The following is a 20,851-nucleotide window of genomic DNA, read 5'->3' as shown; positions in this document are numbered from 1 at the left end:
TTTGGGTCATGTTGGGTTCGAGATTATCTAAATCCATTAAATAGTGTGTGAGTTATCATAAACTTTTTGTTACTTGAATTTATTCTTATATTAAAAAATTACTAACCTATTTTCTATATTTAATTGATCCTTTTCCCTTTTCAAATAAAATTTTTTAATTACTAAACTAATTAGTTGTACCAAGTGAGCCTAGTTCAATTGATACCGTGTTTAATTCTTATGAATAAAATAAATTAGATTAGTTGTCATCATCACCTAATTCATTTATTGTTTTTCAATTAATTATTTTCCTCTTTAGGACAAATATTTTTAATTTCTAATACTAATTTAGGAATTGTGTAATTTTTTTGACACATTAAGAATTGTGTACTAATTACTTAATTTTGTTCTTTTTTTTTTTATAATTCATTATCCTCTGCATTAAGTTATCTTATGCTATGGGTGTATTTCAATTAAATTTAAAAGAATATTATATGCTCCTCAAAATAAATTATTTGTTTGAGAGATATTGAATTTAGTCTCTTTAAATAATATTGTTATGGATTAAAAAAATATTATTAAAAAAAATTGAGTGAGATTTTACAATAAAAATTAATTATGAACAAAATAGGTAAATAGTATCAAACTTTATTCAACGGATAAGGACCCCGTAATTAATATGCCCTCGTAGCTGGCAAACATAATGCCACCATTATACTGAAGATTTTTCTACCTATAAAAATAAACTGAAGATTCCCACATTGAATAGGTAGAATTGATTTCATTACTTCATCAAATCTCAAAAGACTTTCAATTATGATTTTGCGTCTCTCATTGCCTGATTTTTGTGTAAGTGGGGGCACTAATCTTTAAGTTTTTGTACCAAGTCCATTAGTTCATGCATATAACTACTAGCTCATTATTTTTCTACGCCGTGCTTGGTAATCCATGATTTGTGGTCACTTTTGAAAAGGCAATTCAACTTTATTTAACTGTTATTATTATTATGATGCAAAATTGAAAGTCTGGGACAAGGGAGAAAAGTTGTAGCACTCAGTGTGGTAGGAAGAAAGTGAGTTGTAGGGCGATGCTTTGGACAGGTAACCAAGAAAAGAAATTCAGGTTGAAGAATGAGGACGAGGAGGGATTTTCCCATATATTTTTTACAATAAAGAAAAAGTAAGAAAGAAAGTGCCTCATGTTCAAATTTATGGCATATGAATGCCTTGAGTTGGTACACATATACTAACTGGTAAGTTCATTTGATAGCGATGTATGCATTGGAATTGGAGCTAGAAAATTCTGAAAAAGTCAAAATGAATAGATACAAGTGCTTAAAGATTTGAAACAAATTTTCATCTCTTTTATGAATGTGAATTTGAATCCTCTCATCCTATTAAAATCTTATTTAGTGAACATTTTTTCTTAGAGAGATCTTCCCGTATGAACTAAGGATAAATGTAGTTGAATTGAATAGAATTGTTTAGATCCGTATAGCAATTTTCTGAATATATATAAAAAATCATAAATTTCATTGCTGCAACACTAAAACTTAAATTTGTATGAAACTATGTGGAGTGTGGACAATGTTGTGTTATTACTCGTTCTATCGGCCTAGGTTCTCTCTGCTCGTGGACCACACTAGCCATTTGTTTAGATAGCTGAAGGTCATTTTTTTTTTGTACAAGGTCAAATATTTTATATACTAATGCTGTACTGTTATTATTCTTTTATAAATTTTATGTGTACCACATTTGAGAAGGCCAGTTTTCGTGCAACTAAAAGGACCATATTTTATTCTTAAAAAAAAGGGACCATATTTTATGGTGTTCACATATTTTAATTAGCCTGTTACATTATTTCCCCCCAAAATGAATGAAGCTGTGTATATCTAATTATTTTAAGATCTTATGATGCGAGTCACATGAGTTAGGCACCTAAATTTAAATTAATTTATTGATTTGTTTAAATTTTCTTTTCAATGATACACATCGAATAATGCGTGATTTTTATAAAGGGCTCTACCTTATCGTTGATGTCTTACTTGCTTATTATTTAGTACACATGAGAAAAATAATTTCAATACGTTGAGGATCTGTTTGGCCGCTGACACATGCATGTGCTGAATGTGTGTTAGCAAATGCCTAGTTTGCTTTGCCTTGTATTACGAAGTTAGTTGTTTTTATTTTATTTTATTTGCATTTTGCCTCTTAAAGACATGTTGAAGAGGGTTTTAATGGCTTGTGGGGTCCAAGCCTCTATGCATTTACAACTCATTTTCTGAGTAAACTTTCTTCATCACGCCCTTACAGCAGAAAGGTGCTACATTTATGTCTTGGTGGGTTGTTTCTTATCAAAGACAGCACACAAGCACATGGACACTGCCATCCCTTTTTACTTATCCATTTGGAAAAACTAGATTTCTAGGTAAATTTGGTCAAATAAAATGTCACACTCATTCCTATTTAAATGTTGATTTAAACCTCTATTCCTAACTTCACTTCAGACTTTAAATTAATTGCAAGTTCTCTCAAATCCCCATTTCAAGATAAATCAGAGCTTGACAATAGAGTAATTATTTTATTAGAATTTTTTTTTTAACCCAAGAAAAATATTATTAAAAAAAATTGTTCACCGTGATTAACACTCATGTGTTTGGTCAATGTTGTCATTTCAATTATCCTCACTACTTTGTCCTTGCTAAAAAGCAAAAAGTAGACCATAATGGGATTCATCTGTGTTCCCTTAACATTATCTTTGGTGCTTGAAGACATGTGGGGAAGCTTCTAATATCAATCTTATTTTTATCAATTGCTTTTTTGTTAGTTTGCTACTGGTGCAAGTTCAGTATCGGAGCCAAGAAATCAGGAGGTAGTACTTCGCAACTCACAAGATTCTTGGCTTTCTGAACATCCTGACACTTCATTCCAGTCATTAACTGCATTTGTTCACAAACAATAAATACCAGAGTTTTCAAATCCTGACACTTCACAACATATAGCATTTCCTCACCAATGAGGAGGTGCCGCTTATAAGAGTCTTCTTTTCTTGCATCTACAACCCTGCAACGGCCATATTTATCAGCCTGCAAACATGTTCAAGTCATGGAGCAAGAAGAACAAGATCAAAGCTCTATTCAAATTGGATTTTCAGGCAACTCAGGTGAGTAAGACAAACACAAGAACAAATCCTCAGAGTTTAGTTACTACTAAATCTAAAAATAGGGTCTGGCCTAGCTGTTATAATTGTAACATGTTGCACAAGAAGTTTGAAATTTGCACAGTGTGGCATATTTGTTTTAGTTAGAATAGTTTGTCAGTTTGTGTAGTGAAGGGAATTATCAATTTATCATATACACAAACCAATGTACAGATTCTGCAGGCAGTGTTTTTGACCTTGTTCTATGTCTCCTTTTTTTTTTTTTATCAGGTGCCAAAGATGAAAAAGAATGCAATAATGGTGTCTTTGGTGCCAGATGATGTTGGGAAACCAACAGTGAAACTAGAGAAAACTGCTGTCCAAGATGGGACCTGCTCATGGGAAAATCCAGTGTTTGAACCAGTTAAACTTGTTAGGGATTCAAAATCAGGAAAAGTTCATGAGAAAATCTACCATTTTATTGTTTCAACTGTAAGCAGTAGTTGTAATTTCACACTGTCCTTTACTCAATTAGGATGTTGGTTTCAAAGTCTAATTTTGTGGGGCTCTTGCAGGGGTCTTCAAAATCTGGCTTTCTTGGGGAAGCCTCAATTGATTTTGCGGATTTTGTTGCAGAAACTGAGCCAATGACTATTTCTCTACCCCTAAAGTTTGCCAATTCAGGCATAGTTCTACATGTTAGTACTCTTGATCTCCTTCCCTACCTTGCTTCTTGTTTCACTCTCAATTCTCAACAAGCACTTTCACATCATTCATTTCTTAATCTTTAGCATATCATAAGAATTTGAGCTTTTTGGGAGTTTTGTTTCCTTTCATACTATTTTTTTATTTATTTAAAAAATACCTCATTCTTAATTTCTCACATTAGAATTGTTGAATGTTGAGACAGGTGACTATTCAGAACGTGGAAGGATATGCTGCTGAAAGGTGAAAGTGAACCATAACACCCTGTTAATTTTAAATTAGAATTTTCCCTATGTTTTTTTTTTTATATTTTATTTCTCTCCAATATGCTCTCTCAACCTTATACCTGAATTCCAGAAATGGGGAAGATAATGAAGCTGAGGGACTTTGCAGTGAAGGAAACTTGAAACACCAGCTGAGCTATGGCAGTACGGATCATGAAAGTTATAATGTTGATGAAGTAAGGTCTTATAAGATACCTTTATATGGCTAACAATTCTATTTACACAGTTGAAACTTGAAACTTTCCTTAGCAGAAACTTATGAAGAGGATAAGTAATGCTAGGAGATAACTCATTTATAAACTTATAGTTACATTAGTTTTTATTATTATCTTATAGAATGGGCACACGGCAAGGACTAGATCTGAGTATTCTGAGCAAGATGCATCTAATGGCATCAGTCCTGGTGTAGCTTCATGGGAGGATCCTTATAGCTTCAGACAAAATTCAATTCCATCAAGAGGAACTGTTAAGGCCACTGCAACCGAAACCCAAGTGCATAAGAGGTCAAACACAAACTGGTCAACTGGTTCAGCATCAGATGGAAGTTTAGGTGACTGGACTAACAGCCTGGAAGATAATCTTCCAAGAGAAAGATTACAGGAGCCTTCAAATAATGCCACTGAAAGCCTCAAAAGTGAAATTACTTCTTTAAAGAGGCAGGCAGAAGTATCAGAAATAGAGTTGCAATCACTTCGAAGGCAGGTAGAAAAAGAAAGCAGTAGGGGACAGAATTTGTCAAGACAAATAATTAGTCTCAGAGAGGAGAGAGATTTGCTCAAGACCAAGTATGAGCAACTCAAGTCCCAGCAGAACTTCAATAATGAGAGCAAAACCACTAAAACCTTGAAGTCTGAGATTGAAGATACTAGGCTTCAGTTAGAGGCAATAAAGGATGAGCTTGTTTATGAAAAAGATATGAAGGCCAATCTCCAATTGCAATTGCGGAAGACACAAAACTCGAACTCTGAATTACTTTTGGCTGTGACAGACCTTGAAGCAATGCTGGAACAAAAGAATAATGAAATATTGGATCTGTCTACCAATACAAAATCCCAGAAGATTACTAAAGAGCATGATGATGCCACAGAATTAGATCGCTTGCGGCAAAAAATTGCAGACCAGGATGAAGAAATAGACAATTACTACAAGCAACATGAAGAGCTAAGTGAGCAAATAAAAGAACTCACTTTGGAGTATGATCTTCTTAAGAAGGAAAATGTGGATATCTCTTTAAGGTTAAAGCAAGATGAAGCACAACACATCAAGTTACAGAATGAACATTCATCTTGTTTAGTTACAATACAACAACTTGAATCTCAAGTAGAGAGATTAGATGAAAGGCTAAAGGTGCAGGAAGAGGAATTTTCAGCATCTCTGGTCTGTATCAAGGAACTTGAAAATGAAGTCAAGTCTTTGGAGAAAGAACTGAAACTACAGGCAGATCAATTTGAAGAAGATCTCCATGCTATGCAATGTGCAAAAACTGAGCAGGAAGAACGGGCCATCCAAGCAGAAGAGGCCTTGAGAAAGATAAGACACAATAATGTTGTCGCATCTGAGCGTTTTGAGGAGGAATATAGATTGCTTTCTGTTGAAATGTCACAAAAAGTTGAAGAGAATGAAAAGATGACTATGAAAGCAGTTGCGGAAGCTGATGCGTTGCGGCACCAGAACAAACTTATAGAAGAAATGCTCCATAAATGCAATGAAGAGCTCAGGCTTATCACAGATCAGAATGAATTGAAAATGAAAGAGCTTTTGAACCAAATAGATTCTAAAGCCGAAACAATAGAACAGATGTCACAAGAACTAGAAGTTAAGTCGAAACAACTTGAGGATGCACAGAGGCAAAAGGATGAAAAGGATGCTTCATTTTCAAAGCAAATTCAAATGCTGAGATCTCAAATTAAGATGTTGATGGCAGAGGGTGCATTGTCTGAAACAAACCTAACAAAGAACACGACTGAGACCCAGAAAGGAGAACGACTTATGATACCAAATGATGAGGAGAAGATACTTGGAACCCTACTGTCAGAAGTAGAAACCTTTAAGAATCAGCACAATGAAATAAAACAAAGTTTGCGCAAAGAACAAGTGGAGAAAGAAAATATGAAGAAACAGATATCTCAATTAGAAGGGGAGCTGAAGAAGAAGGAAGCAGAGTTAAGTGCTATGGAAAAGAAGCTCAAGAATAACAAAGGACGTGCTGCAAATGAGAGTGTTGTGCCTCCTTCTGCTAAGGCACATATCAAGAAGTCAAAATCTGAAATGCACAAGGTAATTGTTCAGCTGTCATTTAAAATCAGAGATGAATAACATAAATATTGCTGTTGTGTATTAGGACAGGTTGCATGGTAACATCACTTCCCTATGGCTTATGCACACTACATAATAAATAGAAATAAGTAATAACTATAAATCCAGAGATAAGTGCAAAGTTTTTCGGAAAATGATAATATTTAGTTTTCTCTTGTATTTAGTAACTTTTTTTTGGGAGGGGGAGGGGGACTTATATAATGTATAGAAAACATTTGAACTAATCAGCTTTGCTGTGTTTTTTTTTTTTTGAGTAAAGTACCAAATTAGTCCCTTATTTTTGGAGACACTGTCAATTTGGTCTTTAAGATTTAAAAAATGTCAAAATGATCCTCGACTTTACATTCCGTTTGTCACGGTGTTAGGAGACTACTAACGGCAGGGACTAACGTGCCAAGGATCATTTTGATATTTTTTAAATCTTAGGGACCAAATTGACAGCGCCTCCAAAAGTGAGGGACTAATTTGGTACTTTACTCTTTTCTTTTTGGTACATTTAGTCTTCTCCCGTTGTCGAGAAATAAATTTCAAAATCCATTTGAAAAATTATTGCAAAATGGAACCCACTTTTTTATCTAAAAGAAGGAATATGATTCCCTCATGAAATCATACAAACTCTGAGGATGGTGATGCAGCATAGTTTAACATTCTGTGTGTATTTCAGAAAATCTATAATGTTTTTGGTCAGTTATGCAACTATTAAACAGTTAGCAGAGTTTCAAATACTGAAAACCAATTCTTAAGGAACTTGATACACAATGCCTACTTTTGAACAAAAGTACGCACAATTTAAAAACAGTTATGGAGCTTTAGTTGAGAAAAATTGAAATCTTTCTGGTCCATGAATCATGATACAAATATACTTAACAAGGTCAACAAGCAGAAAATCTCAAACTTAAAATGGTGCTAAAAGAAAATGTCTGATCAAGGTTTAGCTTTAGGTTTTATTTGCATACATTAGTTGATCTTGATGCTCTAGAATAACTCAAGACTGTTGTATTTGTAACATAAAAAGGGAATGGATGCTGCAAACGCTGCTGTTAGCAAGTTTGAAGGAGGAACATTAGGCAAATCAGCTGGAAGGTAAAATCAAATTCATTTCTTGCCTTCTGAATCTCTTGTTTCCTTGAACATAATCATGAATCTTTGTAATACAAAATTGGTGCCATAGACATCAAATTTGTTGTTATGTCACACATCTCATCCAAGAACTAACTGCTATTATTTTGTCTCTTTACTCTGACAGTGAGGGCCATACAAATGAATTGTTGAATGAAGTTGCACAGCTAAAGGAAAGGAACAAGATTATGGAAAGCGAGCTGAAAGACATGGAAGAAAGATATTCAGAGATTAGTCTGAAATTTGCAGAGGTAGAGGGAGAAAGACAACAGCTTGTTATGGCTCTACGGAATCTCAAGAATGGTAAAAAGAACTAGAATTCTTTGCCGGTGTTGTCTCATAGAAAGCATTCATGAGTGGTGATGGAGGCAGATTATCATCATCACCAGAATGGAGGAAACAAATTTAACAAGTACTTTGCAGTTTGCACTTAAGTTATCCTGTACATCTACTAACAGTTTTACCTCATCCAAATTTTTTCTGGGCCACTTGGTCCATCCAATATTCTTGTTGTATGATAAGTTGGCAAGTGAGCCAGGGGTATGATGCTGTAGCCTTATATAGGCCATGTAGCCAATGATTTATCATCAGTTTGAGGCATGCAATGTAACATATACATAAGTTATATCAGAAGAAATGGTTTTATTGACAATGTGGATAGAATAAAGAAAAGAAAAGGCTAATGAGTATAAGCAACTGTCAAGGTTACCTTGATTAATGGTTTTCAGAAGCAATAATTAGAAGCTAATTTTAGGAGTTTCAATTATAATGTTTTAAGTTATTGAAATACAAGTGTTAGATCTCATATACAGAAAGCTAGTCTTGAAAGCAGTTTGTTCTTGCTAAAAGTAGAAACAACTGTCTAAACTTTAAAGTAGAAACAACTGTCTAAACTTTAAAGTGTGTTGGAGAAAGGCAACGGGTGGGCACAAGGAATTTTTCCGACTTTGTTGCCATCTTTTTATTCGTTTCTTCACCTTGCTTATTATTTCAATATAATAAGTTCCAACAAACCATTACCATAAACGAATTTAGAGACAACTAATCTTGAAGATTCACGACATGGATTGTAGCCTAATTTCTCACAAATTAAGCCTCAAAGATGTAACCCCCAATAATGGTGAAAAGAGGCCCACCATTCAGGACTGTATGAACATACAAGTCCCATAATAGACCTGTGCTGTTACCTACAATTGATGCCTGAATAAAGAAAAAAGAGCAGGGGGTAACTAGGACATTTTTTTTTCCATCATTTGCTCCTTCCCTCAAAATTTTGATATTGGCATATATGGTAGTTTTTTTTTCTTAATTTTTTAAAACTAAAAAATCAGAGGAAACTGTATAATTAATGGTGATTAACAACTAAGGAAGAAGGAGTAACAAGAGTACCGAAAATTTGCTCAAGTGTCCACAATTATTTATAAGATTAACACTAGAAAAGGAACCAACTAGACATTTGAATTTACGTATCATAACCAAAGTTGACGAATATCATAATTATTTGTGTATATCAGTTGTTGTCAAGAAACAATAAAGAAAAATATTATTTACGTTGAGCTTTCCTCTCATTCCAAAGAGCCAGGGACACTTGTATAGTGTCATCTTTGAAAAGGACACTTTATGCGTGTAAATACTCTCACATTTGGATGAACCGTCGTCGTTACTCGAAGGGGACCAATTTCTATATCTAACACTAGCATCATAGTCAGCATGTTCAAGACGACAAGAGGAGTTTTGTTTGTGTCCACGTACGCAAAACTACTTAACACATGTCAAACGATAGAGACATGTCGGTTATGTCTCACATGTCTCCATTTATGAGATGCCACGTGTGGCATAGAATGTCCTGGCCTTTCTCTATATAACGTAATTATCATTAACGAGCAGGCAGTTACTTTTCTTCTGTTTTCAATCATGGATTCAGGAGCTGTTCAAAGTGAAGTACATGAGAACGATGAACATTACCCCCACATTGTTGTCTCAGAGCAAGGTATATATGAATCACATTTGGAAGCAAGTTGTATTATATTTGAATTTGAAGACATCTTCATTAATGTTCCCATGGTTTTTTTTATAATAATTTTCTTTGTTTCTTCTTCTACATCTAATTTTTTGGATGTAGTGACACATGGTGCAGAAGAAGACCACTTTGATGAGGAGAAGAAGTCTGTTCTGAATAAGGTAAAGGCAAAGGCTAAGAAAATTAAGGACACGATTAAGAAGCATGGCCATCAAGTGCTTGATCGTGGTCATGTGTATAACAATGAAGATCAGCATACCCTTGATGATGATGACTTAGAGGAGGATGAAGAAATGGCTGAAGACCCACAAGTTCATGAAACACCAAGTATGTTCTTTTCTAAATCATCTGCAATTAGAGGATGACTATTAGTTCTCCATAAAGTGAAATAAGATCCGGGGTTCAAACACCTTTTCAGTTCATTATGACTAAATTTGATTTTAGTCCGTTATTTTAGTCTTCATAATTTTTTTTAAAAATATTTTCTATTATCATTCAATAATATCGTGACATATGTGACTATTTTTTAGATAACATATGATGTAACAAGTTTGAATGCATGTCACGATATCAATGTGATTTTCATAAAGCTTGAAATCTACAAAATCAATTGGAGGAGTGAAATCAAATTTAATCAGGCATTAAAAACATAACCTTAGAATTTGACATTTACTCGTAGTAGCCTAGTAGATACTTTTCTATTTTTTCTTCAAAACAGAAGGAAATCAGAAACTTTTTATTTTATTTTATTTTTTAAAATTGAAGCCGTTTAATAACGGGAATTTAAAAGTAAAAGTAAAAGTAAAAATCTGATTTAAGTTGTACTATATGCTTGAATGTTCTGCAGTTCAAGAAAGTGAAGATGTTAAAACTGCTATACCTACATCTGAGCAACTCGAATATTTAGGGAAGTCAGGAATTGATTTTGGAGGCACAGCAGTTATGGGAGAAGAACCTCGTCATGATGCATTACTTGGAGGCATTTCTTCAGCTACTGAAATTGATCAAAACATAGCGAAAACATTTTCTGTGGAAGAGAAAGCAGAGATACCTAAGGAAAATTTGGAGAGGTCAATAGGCTTGGAGGAAGCGCCTCATGCTCCAGGAAGTACAATTGAGGCATATACCCCTCCCAATTATGAAACCAAAATCACTGATCCAAGTGTGATAGGTAAGTAAGGCAATTGAACAAAGTTTTATAACTCAATATTTTGCTATGGACTTTGCATTATGCATTAATATTAGTGTACCATTTAAAAAATTTGATGGTTAAATTGATTAAATTGGATTTGACTCCTCGTTATGTTGATTGGGAAATTATTGGAGCAAATATTTCCAATTTCATATTTTACTATATACATGCATGTGTTTTATGAATTTATCACTGTTGTAATTCCGTGATTAAGTTTTTAGAGTTGAATTCTTTTACTGTCCATTCAACAATACAATCAATTTTCTTTCAAAATTATTCCTTCAACTTTGTTCATGCTTTAGTGATATTTATATGTACCATGATCCATGTGATTAAGATTTTCATTTGTGGTGGCTTACAGGAAAGGATGAAATAGAAGAAATCACACCAGTTGAGGAATCTTTTGCGAAAATGAATGTGCATGAAAAACCTACTCCAGAACCAATCGTTCCTCTTGCTGAAAAACATGATCAGTTTGTGTCACACCTCTCTGCTGCAACACAAACTCGGTATCCTTCTTCTGAAAGTCATGATGATCAGTTCAAGCAGGAAACAACATCCACAAATATCAACAGAAACCTGGAAAATCCCACAGAAACTGGAATAACTTTCAACACCATCACAACCACAGTTGAAGAACAACCACACTACGAAGCAAACATTGATGAAGTTGTCTCTCCTAAAGATGTCATAGATTCTGAGGCAGGTTCAGGAGAGAAAGTTGAGATAAAGGACAAGGTGGTAACAAATGAAGAGCAAGGGGATGCTTCTAACATGCCTGACTCAACTGCACAACATGGAAAGAACATTGCTCACTCTCTGTCAGAGAAATTAGCTCCAGTTTATGATAAGGTTGCAGAGGTGGGAGGTGCAGTGAAGTCCAAAGTGACTAGAACTAGCACTGGTGGTGTTGGAACTGAGACAAAAAATGAGGTTTCTGTGAAGGATTATTTGTCTGAGAAGCTAAAGCCTGGTGAAGAAGACAAGTCACTTTCTGAGGTAATTTCAGAAGCTTTACATAAGAGGAAGGAAGAGCCAGTGAAAAAAGAGGATGAAAACTTGAATGGTGGGGATGACAAAATGTGTGAAGAGAGCAGTGTGAAGAGTCCAGGGAAAGGTGTGGTTGGCAAGCTTAAGGGTGTTGTTGGCTCTTGGTTTGGCAAATCTGAGGAAAAAGGTAAATGAGGTTTCTTTTGCTAAGTACATTTTTGCAAAATGGCGTTTTATGTATAATTCTGATTTTGAGTTTGCTCTTGTTATGGCTGCCGGAGGTGAAGATTTATCCAAGAGTACAAATTCTGGTGCTGAAGTGGAACAGGTTCATCAGGTTGTTGGTGGAAACAAGAGTAGTCCATTTGAAGAACAAGGGACTCGCTAAATTTCTTCATGGATATTGGATTATACATGTGTGCTGTGCTTTTCCTTGTGATTAGATATTTGTATATGTTGGATTCATGTGTAAGTTATTATATGTTTGTGTAGATGTGGAATTTGCATTATGATATTGTAGTACTGAAGCAGATAATAATACTTGGTTATTATAAGGTTAAATGCAAAAAAAAAAAAAAAAAACAGTGGCAATATATGCAACTGTATTCTGTGATTGTATTTTACTAAATTCAATGTCCCATATGCTAATGTGTATTTTTATGTTTCCATTTCCAATTTTTTTGTGTTTATAATTTTTCCACGTAGCATTTGTTTCAACGAGAAAAAAAGTTATTGTATAATTTTTTTTACATAATCATCTAATCATAACTTATCATATATAATAAATTTGTTAATTTTTAAAATAATTATCTTAAAATAATTCAAATAATAAGTTATTATTAGATAATATTATAAAATAGTTTTACACATAGACATTAAACTCTTGTTTCAACAACCAATCAAAATATAATCCATTTTATTTATCTTTGAAATCACGATCCTCTGCAGTCTATTTGAGTGAAAAATTATGAAAACAAACATTGACATAACAAAACTGTTGGATTTATTTTAACTGTACCCACATGCTATCTGATTCTGGACATCAAAGGATAGAAATTCTTACTTTTGATGAAGTGCATGTTTAGTAGTAGCCTATTTTATATTTTAAATGATAATTTAATCGGGACTTTCTTGCAATTGAAAGTAATAAAATTATTTATTATTTTTTAAAAATTTGTTACGATATTTTTTAATAAATAAAAACAAAGAGACGTTATAAAAAAATTAAAAAAGATACATCTTCTTTAAAGCCCAAACTCAGACCAAACCCAAAAGAATTTAAAAATACAAGTAAATGAAACGATGCGTTAAGAATAACATCTTCTTTTCCCCTGCTACACCGTGTTAGGGTTTACTTCACACACACAAAAAAAACGTGTTAGGGTTTTGCAGTCGCCATTTTTGCTTACTTCACAACCACACTTCACTCACACCAAACACAATGAATTTGGCTTTCATATAATGCCATTTCTTGGCACCCCCAACATTGTTTAGACCAATACTTCAAAATATTGTCCGACACGGTACGCTATTTTGCCACTTCATGTTTTTCTCGTTGCTCTTCTAGCTTCTATATCTTTCTCCAAACTTGGTTTTCGATTCCATGGATATCCATCTACTCGTTAGTACGGTGGGCTTCTGGAAGCTTCCACTGCAAGGAAAGGCGATTTTACCATTGGCCAAATCGCGGTTGTTGCGCATTTTTCAGTGATGATGGGTTCGAATTCGAACCATGAATGCAATAACCCTTTTAGGTCCAAAGAGGGTGCAAAATTTTTCCCATTCTTTGATTATTTTGCGGAGATTATGTAGCCATCCGTTTGATGGTAACGGATTCGAATTTATTGAGGAGCCTTTGAAAAAACTAGGTCCAGATTATGATACCAATGTGGATGAAAGGCTCCATTTGAAAGAGGATTGGGGCTATAACCGAAAACAGTTTTCACTTAGAAAAGGGTTCTTAGAAACTGTTAAGTTAGATGCTAAGAGGGTCCTTGAGGTTCTCCGGCAAGACGGTCCCGGTCTCGATGCGAGGTTGGTTTTAGGTGAGTTGCATGTAAGGCTATCAGGGCTTCTTGTGAGGGAGGTTCTCTTTGGAATTTTGAAGCACATAAATTGTGAGAATAAGACCAGGTGTGCAAAGCTGGCATATAAGTTTTTTGTGTGGTGCAGTCAGCAAGAGGGTTACCAGCACACTGTGAATGCGTATCACCTAGTTATGAACATATATGCTGAGTGCGAGGAGTTTAAGGCATTGTGGAGGTTGGTTGATGAGATGGTTGAGAAAGGTCTTCCGGCTACTGCTCGTACTTTCAATATTTTGATTCGTACTTGTGGTGAGGCGGGTTTGGCTAAAAGTTTGGTGGAGAGGTTCATAAAATCAAAGACGTTTAACTTTAGGCCTTTTAAGCACTCCTACAATGCCATCCTGCATGGTCTTCTTGTTTTAAACCAGTACAAGTTGATTGAGTGGGTTTATCAACAGCTGTTGCTTGATGGATTTTCATCAGATATTTTAACTTATAATATTGTCATGTATGCCAAGTACAGACTAGGAAAGTTGGATCAGTTTCACAGACTGCTTGATGAGATGGGTAGAAATGGATTTTCTCCAGATTTTCATACATTCAATATTCTTCTTCATGTTCTCGGCAAGGGGGACAAACCACTTGCAGCTCTCAATCTTTTAAATCACATGAGAGAAATGGGTATAGAACCAACTGTGCTTCATTTCACTACATTGATAGATGGACTCAGCAGAGCTGGGAATCTGGATGCTTGCAAATATTTTTTTGATGAAATGATAAAGAATGGATGCATCCCAGATGTGGTGGCTTACACTGTAATGATAACAGGATATGTAGTGGCTGGTGAGATTGAGAAAGCACTGAAAATGTATCAATATATGATTTCTAGAGAACAAGTTCCAAATGTTTTTACATACAATTCCATAATTCAGGGATTATGTATGGCAGGAAAATTTGATGAAGCGTGCTCAATGCTCAAGGAAATGAAGACCAAAGGTTGTAGTCCAAATTCATTTGTCTATAATACATTAGCGAGTTGTTTGAGGAATGCTGGAAAGACTGCTGATGCTCATGAAGTGATAAGACAAATGACGGAGAAGGGGAAGTATGCTGACATACATTCAAGATTCAGAGGGCACAAGGCTTAGTATCTATTAACTCACAGGCATCAACTTTTGATTTGGTTAACTGAGACCAATGTCCTGCTACTTGTTCAGCTGATTAGAAGCTAGAGAAATGAAGTATGTAGTCCCCCCCCCTAATATATATATCTTTCTTTACTTATTTCTACTCTCAGTAACTGACATGTGAACCTGTATGCCCATTTTTTCATAATATATGATTGATATTTCTTGTCAATTATTTTAGGCTATGCTTCTTTTGCTTCATATCTGCTTGCATTTGTCAGGATTCAGGAATAAGGTGCTTAAATTGTGTTTGTTACTTTCTTTATAGTGGAACTTTATGTACTTTTGGTAGTAACTATTTTTTGTTTGGGCTTATGTAATCTAAATTATAACTGGAGTCACGCAAGCTAATTCTTTGGCTTTTGCTATAACAATTCATAACTTATAAAGGATTTATAAACTGGATGCTTGACAGGCTATTGATTAATTTGGTTAATCCCATAACGCCATTCTTCTTTTAATATTGAAAGTGGCATCATTTTCAATGTTATGATTATTGTTTTATATCAGCTGAAATTTATGTGTTTTCATTCATGATTTTGAGATTAAATTTAATATTTATAATTAAAATCTCCTTTTAATTTCTGAGTTGTAAGACTAAGTCTCCTGGTTCATTGGTGTATTTCATAAATCCAGAGCAAGGAATAGCAGCTTATAGAAATTGCCAGCAATAGCCAGAGATGCAGTATTTTTTTGTGTTGCTTTCCGCACACATGCTTAAGTTGGTTGCTTTTCTGTGGCTTCAAAGACAGCCATTTAATTTGCTGCCACATTCCAGATGAAGATTGGAAAGCTTATCCCCTTTTATTGTCAGGTTATTGTTATGGTTCATTTGTTGGCTTGATATTTTGTACTGCGACCATACATGACAGGCATATTCTGTCATTATGCAGAATGGGGGTGCCAAGTTCCAAATAGTTATCTTAGGATGCTTTGCACTAATGCAAGCTTCACTTATGAGATATTTTTAATTTGTATTGCAGATTCCTATGCTGTTAGTCATATTGAAGTTTATAACTTCATAGTAGATAACAAAACACTATCATCTGTAGTATAATCAATAGCATTGATGATAAAGTACATGACTACATGTTTTATTTTCTCTTTTTGGAATGCTGCTTTCCAAAATGGTAGTCACTAGTTAGTGCTTCTATAATTTTTTACAACTAATTGCAATTGCTTGTTCACCAATTTCCATCTTTTTTCGTTAGAAAATTTTCCTAGTTAGGAACCACAAATGTCAGATTATTTTTTCCAAGGGTTCCTCCTCTTCAATCTCCTACATACTTATTTTGGCTTAATTTTCTCTCATTTGTCATGCTAAGTGATTCTTATGTAGGCCTCTCTAGTGCAGTTTTTCATGTACATAGTCTCAAGTCTTTCCCAAGCTTTTTTAACTCATCCCTAAGGCTCTTTTAATAGCCCCTCTCTTTTTAACTATTAGTATTAGATTTATTTTTGAAACGGCACTCACAAAAATCATAACTTTGTTCTTGCAGTTAAACATTATACAGGATAATACGGCTTCATTGGGTTGAGGTTATTCAATTTTCTGTTGATGGGATTGGCGACTCAGAATCCCGAACGTTACTGTGTACATTCGTTGTCCAGGTCCAGGGGTCATGTATCTAATCTGCCTTTTTTTTTTACCATCATTCTGGATTGAATTGGTAAGTTACAAATGAACAGAATATTACATACTTGCCGTTTGGCATGCTTATATGTACAGTCAAGGTATAATAGCCTAACAGGACAATTGATCATGCAATTTTTTTGGGTACTAGATTCCCCTAGGGGCTAGGACCCAGGGAGGAAGAATAAAAATTCAATGTTTCATCGTTGGGTGTTGAACCCTACTGCGAAGCAAGAACTCTTGAAACTTTGATCTTATTTTTCTCATCCAAGAAAACAAACTTGTAAATTCCTGAAAATAGTGTGGCAAATGAGTAGTTAGATGTCCCAAACATAGTTAATTACATTGACTTCCTTTAGGTTTTCATTAGTTACACCCAGTATCCCTCTTTTTTTCGGACCTATTTAAAATCCCCTAATTTTTTGGGTCTCATAGCAGTAACACCCCCTGTCCCCTTAACATTTAAATTGTTAACAGACTTGTACATGTGAGTGGCACATGGTTTTTTAATAATGTTTTCTTCCAAAAACACCATCATCCCCTTCCTTTATCTCACTCCCAATTTTTGTTCCGAAATTCCAACAACTATCTGTCTCTTCAATGAATTATATTTTCATTATGCAAGGCACTCTACACTCTTCAAAGAAACACAACATCATAAGCAAGGCAACAAATTGAACAAATTGAACCTTTATTCCAAAATCCCAGCAACGTGGGATGAATAAAACGACACTAGCAAGACAAAAACACTTAAAACAAATGGAACCTTATTCAAAAAACCCAAAACTGAGATGAATAATACCACACCAGCAACTTCCAAAATCAACATTTATATTCAAGAAATTGTATACTTAATCTACTTCACCAAACACAAAAGCAAGATTAAAAAATTCAGTTATCATTCCACAAAATTATACACCGAGAAAATTTTCTAAAATGGGTAATTAGTCAAATAAATGGAAATGTTGTATTCTTTGCCAACGACTTTGCCGTCGTCGTTGTTTGCCACTTCTTTGACGCACTCACCCTCTCCCCCTCAAGAACTATGCCAACACCAAAAAAATACAACCCCATCGATTAGATCTCTGTTGTCTTCGACCTCCTTTGCTTCCACCACAACAACATTTGGTTCAAGTGGCAGCGGTGCCTCCCATATGTCATCACCAAATCGTGTCACACACCCTTCCGACGAGTGGGGAGAAGTTGGAAACGCTCTATGAATGCATCGAAGTCCTCCATGGGGAGCTTCCGGTGTCGCTTGCCGCAAATCTCAGCCAGAACGACCTCCGACAAGTCTTAATCGATGAGGAGCTGAAGAGAAATGCCACCCAACCCTTACCTGTAACCCTTAAATGAGAAGGGCAATTGGGACTTTTCATAAGTTGATTTTTTATTTGTTTTTTTATTTTTTATTTTAAAACATTGACAGAGGATAGACACTGTTATGGTTGAGGGGGCTAAAAGTAATGTTATTAAAGGAAGGGACATCATGTGTAATAACTTCAAACCTCAAAGGAGTGTATGTAATTTACTCTAATAACTGGAGTATAGAAAATCTCAACCATTGAATATCCAATCTAGATAGATATAATAATGTCACTAACTGGAATTTCTCTATAAAATTGCATTTTTAAACTTTAAAAATCTAGTGGCCATATTGAATCTATTTCTTCAACGGATTAAGATTACTGAGTTGATTGTACTTGAAGCATGCGCATATGACAACCGATGCTGCAATAATACGTTCATCAAAGTAGTCCAAATCCAAATGACTCTTTCTATTAAGCATTCCAACAGATACCCTGTTTTTTTAGATTTGATGGAGCTGATGCCTGATGCCAGTTTAAGAGAATTCCATTCACAGCTGAAATAGTCAAAGTTCATCGGATGTCTGTGTATACATTTGATTCATGATGTTCATAACATTGACCATGCTTAGTATAATATTACTAATCATAAGGTAGAATTTACGATTCACTCTATGTTTCACATGAAACCCTTTATTCCCCCCTCTCACCCTTTATTTTTCTTCAGTCTTGTACTTTTCATGATATTTTTTATCACCAGACAGAATATATCAATCTTCGCTAGTAGTTGTATCACTAGTCTCCAAGTATTTTGGGGTTCTCACTATTTGCTCACATGTTGAGCATAATGCCAGTAAGTTCAATTTGTCGAGGTGTCAATTGTTGCATATGCAGAGCACATAAAAATTATTGAAACAGTCGTGAGTTTTTTCCTTATTTGAAGTAATTTTGTACGATAAAGTTAGTAACTAGCTAAATGGTTGCAGACTTTTAAGGTTAGAATAGTCATAAAATTGAGTAGACTTCCGTGTGATTGTTGACCATATGTACAGCCAAAACTAACCAAATGATTAACAAAAATGCTTTGCTCATCAAAGAATCTTGTGTGTTTGAGTTATCTACCTCTCAGAAGTATTTTCAATATACCATTTTTTTTTGCCTTCTACCTGTACACACTCTTGGTACAATTTACAAGCATGAGCAGAAGCATAGATATCATTACACTCAGAAAAGTCATATGAACCAATAAAACTTTTCATTATTGATAAATCATATGAACAATTTGCAGCTTACTATCTGTATAGGAAATATTAAAAGAAGGGGGAAGAATTTGAAAAATATGATGACATGATTTTATTTTTTCTCTTCCTGTTTCTCTTCTGGCTTCCCTTCTGGTTTCTCTTCCATCTTTTCCGCTTTCTTTTCTTCTTTTTTCTCTTCCTTGGCAGGTCCAACTGATATTATATCCACTTTCCCTACTTTCTTCAGCTTCTTCACCACTGCCACTGCATCCATTTCACCAATCACTGTCAACTTCTGTTCCGTCACATCTGCGGCAATCGAATCAACCCCTGTTCAAAGTTAAACAAATTAGTATGCATCCAAAGCACAAAAAGAAAAGGTTTTCTATGACCAAGAAATATGGTTTCTGTGGCAGAATGAAAATGAAATCATAAGTAAACTAAACACCAACCATAGATATCTGCAGCTGCTTCAATTGCTTTCTTTTTTGTTTTGTCATCTGTCATAGTAAGGACCTTTAACACCACCTTCTGCTATGGATCCAGTGAGGGAACAGCAAATGCAGGAAGAAATAGAAGAGAATGATAATCAAAATTTGAATTAAATCATACATAATTATATATAATATAAATATAACCAAAGAAGCTTGAACATGTGCATGAGCAATGGAAACAAAGAAAGAAAATTAAAATAAAAATCTGCAGAAAATTGAATATGAAAATGAAAATGAAAAACAGTACCTGGGGATCCATTGGGAAGAGGAAGATGGGTGTGAAAAGTAGAAAGAGGAGAATGAAGGGTTGAGAACTTGTGGCCTTTGTAATACAAGGTAAGGCGTGAGGTTGAGGATATCTTCTTTTTATTTGTGGGCGTGTCTGTCTGTCCTACATCCAGAAGATGGTCACTTTAAATGCAAAATTTTTGGCCACAATGACTCAACTCAATAGCACACATAGGACAAATGTTGGCATGTTGATAGTGTGTTAATTAATTTGCCAAGTTGAATTTTCTTTAATTATCTAAGTGTAAAAGTTTTTACACCATAAACCAATCAAACATTATGGTAAGTATATTTTTTAAAATAATTAAAAATAAATAAATTTATCATATATGATAATTTATTATTAAATCATGTATATATTATTTTCTCTTTCTTTTTAGTTTTTACCTTCTCACTTGGTCACTTCCTTGTTATATTCTCCTACCTAAAGAAAAAGAATTGGATCACGTCAGGGAATAGATTAATAATGTTTTTAAAAACTAAATATGTGGATGGAAAAAGAAGAAAACAATTGTTTTGCAAGTTAGATATATTTTGATTAATTAGTTGTAATCCAAAACAAGCACATATAGATTTTATAAGATAAATGCCTCACTTCACATTAAGATTTTAATCTATTTTTATAAAATACCAATGAGGCACCAACTCAAAGTCTACTCTTAAGGACAAATAATTCAGTTAGAAGTTAGAACACCAACATGAAGAAAAGCAAGTCACTTTGCATCTTACATTCAATTGGATTACGTGTATAATATTATTCCAGGATTATTGTGTCTATTCTACCGAATGCATTCACCGCACTATTTTGTCTTGTTATCACAGAAACTTTGGAAAGGGAAAGATGATACAATTCTTAAGTCCATTAGATTGAATGGATAAGTCTTTAGTATATATATATATATATATATATATATATATATATATATATATA

General features: G+C 34.4%; 4 protein-coding genes and 1 non-coding gene across 15 annotated transcripts; 4 read left to right on the top strand and 1 right to left on the bottom strand.

The window, feature by feature from the left end:
* The first annotated feature begins 762 nt into the window (after window positions 1-762).
* LOC100806603 (MAR-binding filament-like protein 1-1) lies at window positions 763-8,193 on the top strand. 3 transcript variants are annotated; one of them, XM_041005921.1, is made up of 9 exons: window positions 763-828; window positions 2,806-3,141; window positions 3,409-3,609; window positions 3,693-3,815; window positions 4,028-4,065; window positions 4,180-4,282; window positions 4,443-6,383; window positions 7,438-7,505; window positions 7,669-8,193. In XM_041005921.1, exons 2-9 carry the CDS (start codon window positions 3,073-3,075, stop codon window positions 7,856-7,858), a joined length of 2,733 nt encoding a protein of 910 aa, XP_040861855.1. In that variant the 5' UTR covers window positions 763-828; window positions 2,806-3,072; the 3' UTR covers window positions 7,859-8,193. The 3 variants fall into 3 exon arrangements, with proteins under 3 accessions (XP_040861855.1, XP_006589546.1, XP_014618841.1); XM_006589483.4 differs by lacking the exon at window positions 763-828 and having other exon boundaries at window positions 2,422-2,850; window positions 2,948-3,141; XM_014763355.3 differs by lacking the exon at window positions 763-828 and having other exon boundaries at window positions 2,422-3,141.
* On the top strand, window positions 6,708-6,867 carry MIR4388 (microRNA MIR4388). The gene has a single exon (NR_048720.1). It is a non-coding gene; the product is annotated as a microRNA MIR4388 (primary transcript).
* Window positions 8,194-9,424: 1,231 nt separating the features above from the next.
* Window positions 9,425-12,234, top strand: LOC100806075 (low-temperature-induced 65 kDa protein). Of its 4 annotated transcripts, none has more exons than XM_014763353.2 (5): window positions 9,425-9,531; window positions 9,664-9,888; window positions 10,409-10,732; window positions 11,115-11,930; window positions 12,031-12,234. In XM_014763353.2, the coding sequence occupies exons 1-5, from the start codon at window positions 9,456-9,458 to the stop codon at window positions 12,129-12,131; spliced, it is 1,542 nt and encodes a 513-aa protein (XP_014618839.1). In that variant the 5' UTR covers window positions 9,425-9,455; the 3' UTR covers window positions 12,132-12,234. The 4 variants fall into 4 exon arrangements, with proteins under 4 accessions (XP_014618839.1, XP_003535616.2, XP_040861854.1 ...); XM_003535568.4 differs by having other exon boundaries at window positions 12,025-12,234; XM_041005920.1 differs by having other exon boundaries at window positions 9,433-9,531; window positions 9,679-9,888.
* Window positions 12,235-13,042: 808 nt separating this feature from the next.
* LOC100805547 (pentatricopeptide repeat-containing protein At3g60050) lies at window positions 13,043-16,847 on the top strand. Of its 5 annotated transcripts, none has more exons than XM_041005918.1 (4): window positions 13,043-14,613; window positions 14,719-15,192; window positions 15,594-15,771; window positions 16,457-16,847. In XM_041005918.1, the coding sequence occupies exons 1-2, from the start codon at window positions 13,476-13,478 to the stop codon at window positions 14,916-14,918; spliced, it is 1,338 nt and encodes a 445-aa protein (XP_040861852.1). In that variant the 5' UTR covers window positions 13,043-13,475; the 3' UTR covers window positions 14,919-15,192; window positions 15,594-15,771; window positions 16,457-16,847. The 5 variants fall into 5 exon arrangements, with proteins under 5 accessions (XP_040861852.1, XP_006589545.1, XP_006589544.1 ...); XM_006589482.4 differs by having other exon boundaries at window positions 13,043-15,011; window positions 15,139-15,192; XM_006589481.4 differs by having other exon boundaries at window positions 13,043-15,011.
* A 417-nt stretch (window positions 16,848-17,264) lies between these two features.
* Window positions 17,265-20,036, bottom strand: LOC100789139 (heavy metal-associated isoprenylated plant protein 39). Of its 2 annotated transcripts, none has more exons than XM_003536420.5 (3): window positions 19,880-20,036; window positions 19,591-19,669; window positions 17,265-19,468 (listed from the first exon to the last, which is right to left on the bottom strand). In XM_003536420.5, exons 1-3 carry the CDS (start codon window positions 19,889-19,891, stop codon window positions 19,251-19,253), a joined length of 309 nt encoding a protein of 102 aa, XP_003536468.1. In that variant the 5' UTR covers window positions 19,892-20,036; the 3' UTR covers window positions 17,265-19,250. The 2 variants fall into 2 exon arrangements, with proteins under 2 accessions (XP_003536468.1, XP_006589543.1); XM_006589480.4 differs by having other exon boundaries at window positions 19,591-19,672; window positions 19,880-20,018.
* Window positions 20,037-20,851: the final 815 nt, after the last annotated feature.

This window comes from Glycine max, chromosome 10 (genome assembly GCF_000004515.6).
Source record: "Glycine max cultivar Williams 82 chromosome 10, Glycine_max_v4.0, whole genome shotgun sequence".
Classification (NCBI taxonomy): domain Eukaryota; kingdom Viridiplantae; phylum Streptophyta; class Magnoliopsida; order Fabales; family Fabaceae; genus Glycine; species Glycine max.
The sequence above is the reverse complement of the archived record's forward strand: the minus strand, read 5'-3'. Positions and strand labels throughout refer to the sequence as shown.

What these genes read in the sequence shown, in the direction of transcription:
- LOC100806603 (XM_041005921.1), top strand. Translation starts at nt 3,073, where the DNA reads ATGTTCAAGTCATGGAGCAAGAAGAACAAGATCAAAGCTCTATTCAAA. An exon ending in ACCATTTTATTGTTTCAACT is followed by an intron (nt 3,610 to 3,692) that starts GTAAGCAGTAGT and finishes GGGCTCTTGCAG; the next exon opens with GGGTCTTCAAAATCTGGCTT. An exon ending in CAAAATCTGAAATGCACAAG is followed by an intron (nt 6,384 to 7,437) that starts GTAATTGTTCAG and finishes TAACATAAAAAG; the next exon opens with GGAATGGATGCTGCAAACGC.
- LOC100806075 (XM_003535568.4), top strand. Translation starts at nt 9,456, where the DNA reads ATGGATTCAGGAGCTGTTCAAAGTGAAGTACATGAGAACGATGAACAT. An exon ending in CACTGATCCAAGTGTGATAG is followed by an intron (nt 10,733 to 11,114) that starts GTAAGTAAGGCA and finishes GGTGGCTTACAG; the next exon opens with GAAAGGATGAAATAGAAGAA. An exon ending in TGGCAAATCTGAGGAAAAAG is followed by an intron (nt 11,931 to 12,024) that starts GTAAATGAGGTT and finishes TGGCTGCCGGAG; the next exon opens with GTGAAGATTTATCCAAGAGT.
- LOC100805547 (XM_003535567.5), top strand. Translation starts at nt 13,476, where the DNA reads ATGAATGCAATAACCCTTTTAGGTCCAAAGAGGGTGCAAAATTTTTCC.
- LOC100789139 (XM_006589480.4), bottom strand. An exon ending in AGCAGCTGCAGATATCTATG is followed by an intron (nt 19,469 to 19,590) that starts GTTGGTGTTTAG and finishes AACTTTGAACAG; the next exon opens with GGGTTGATTCGATTGCCGCA.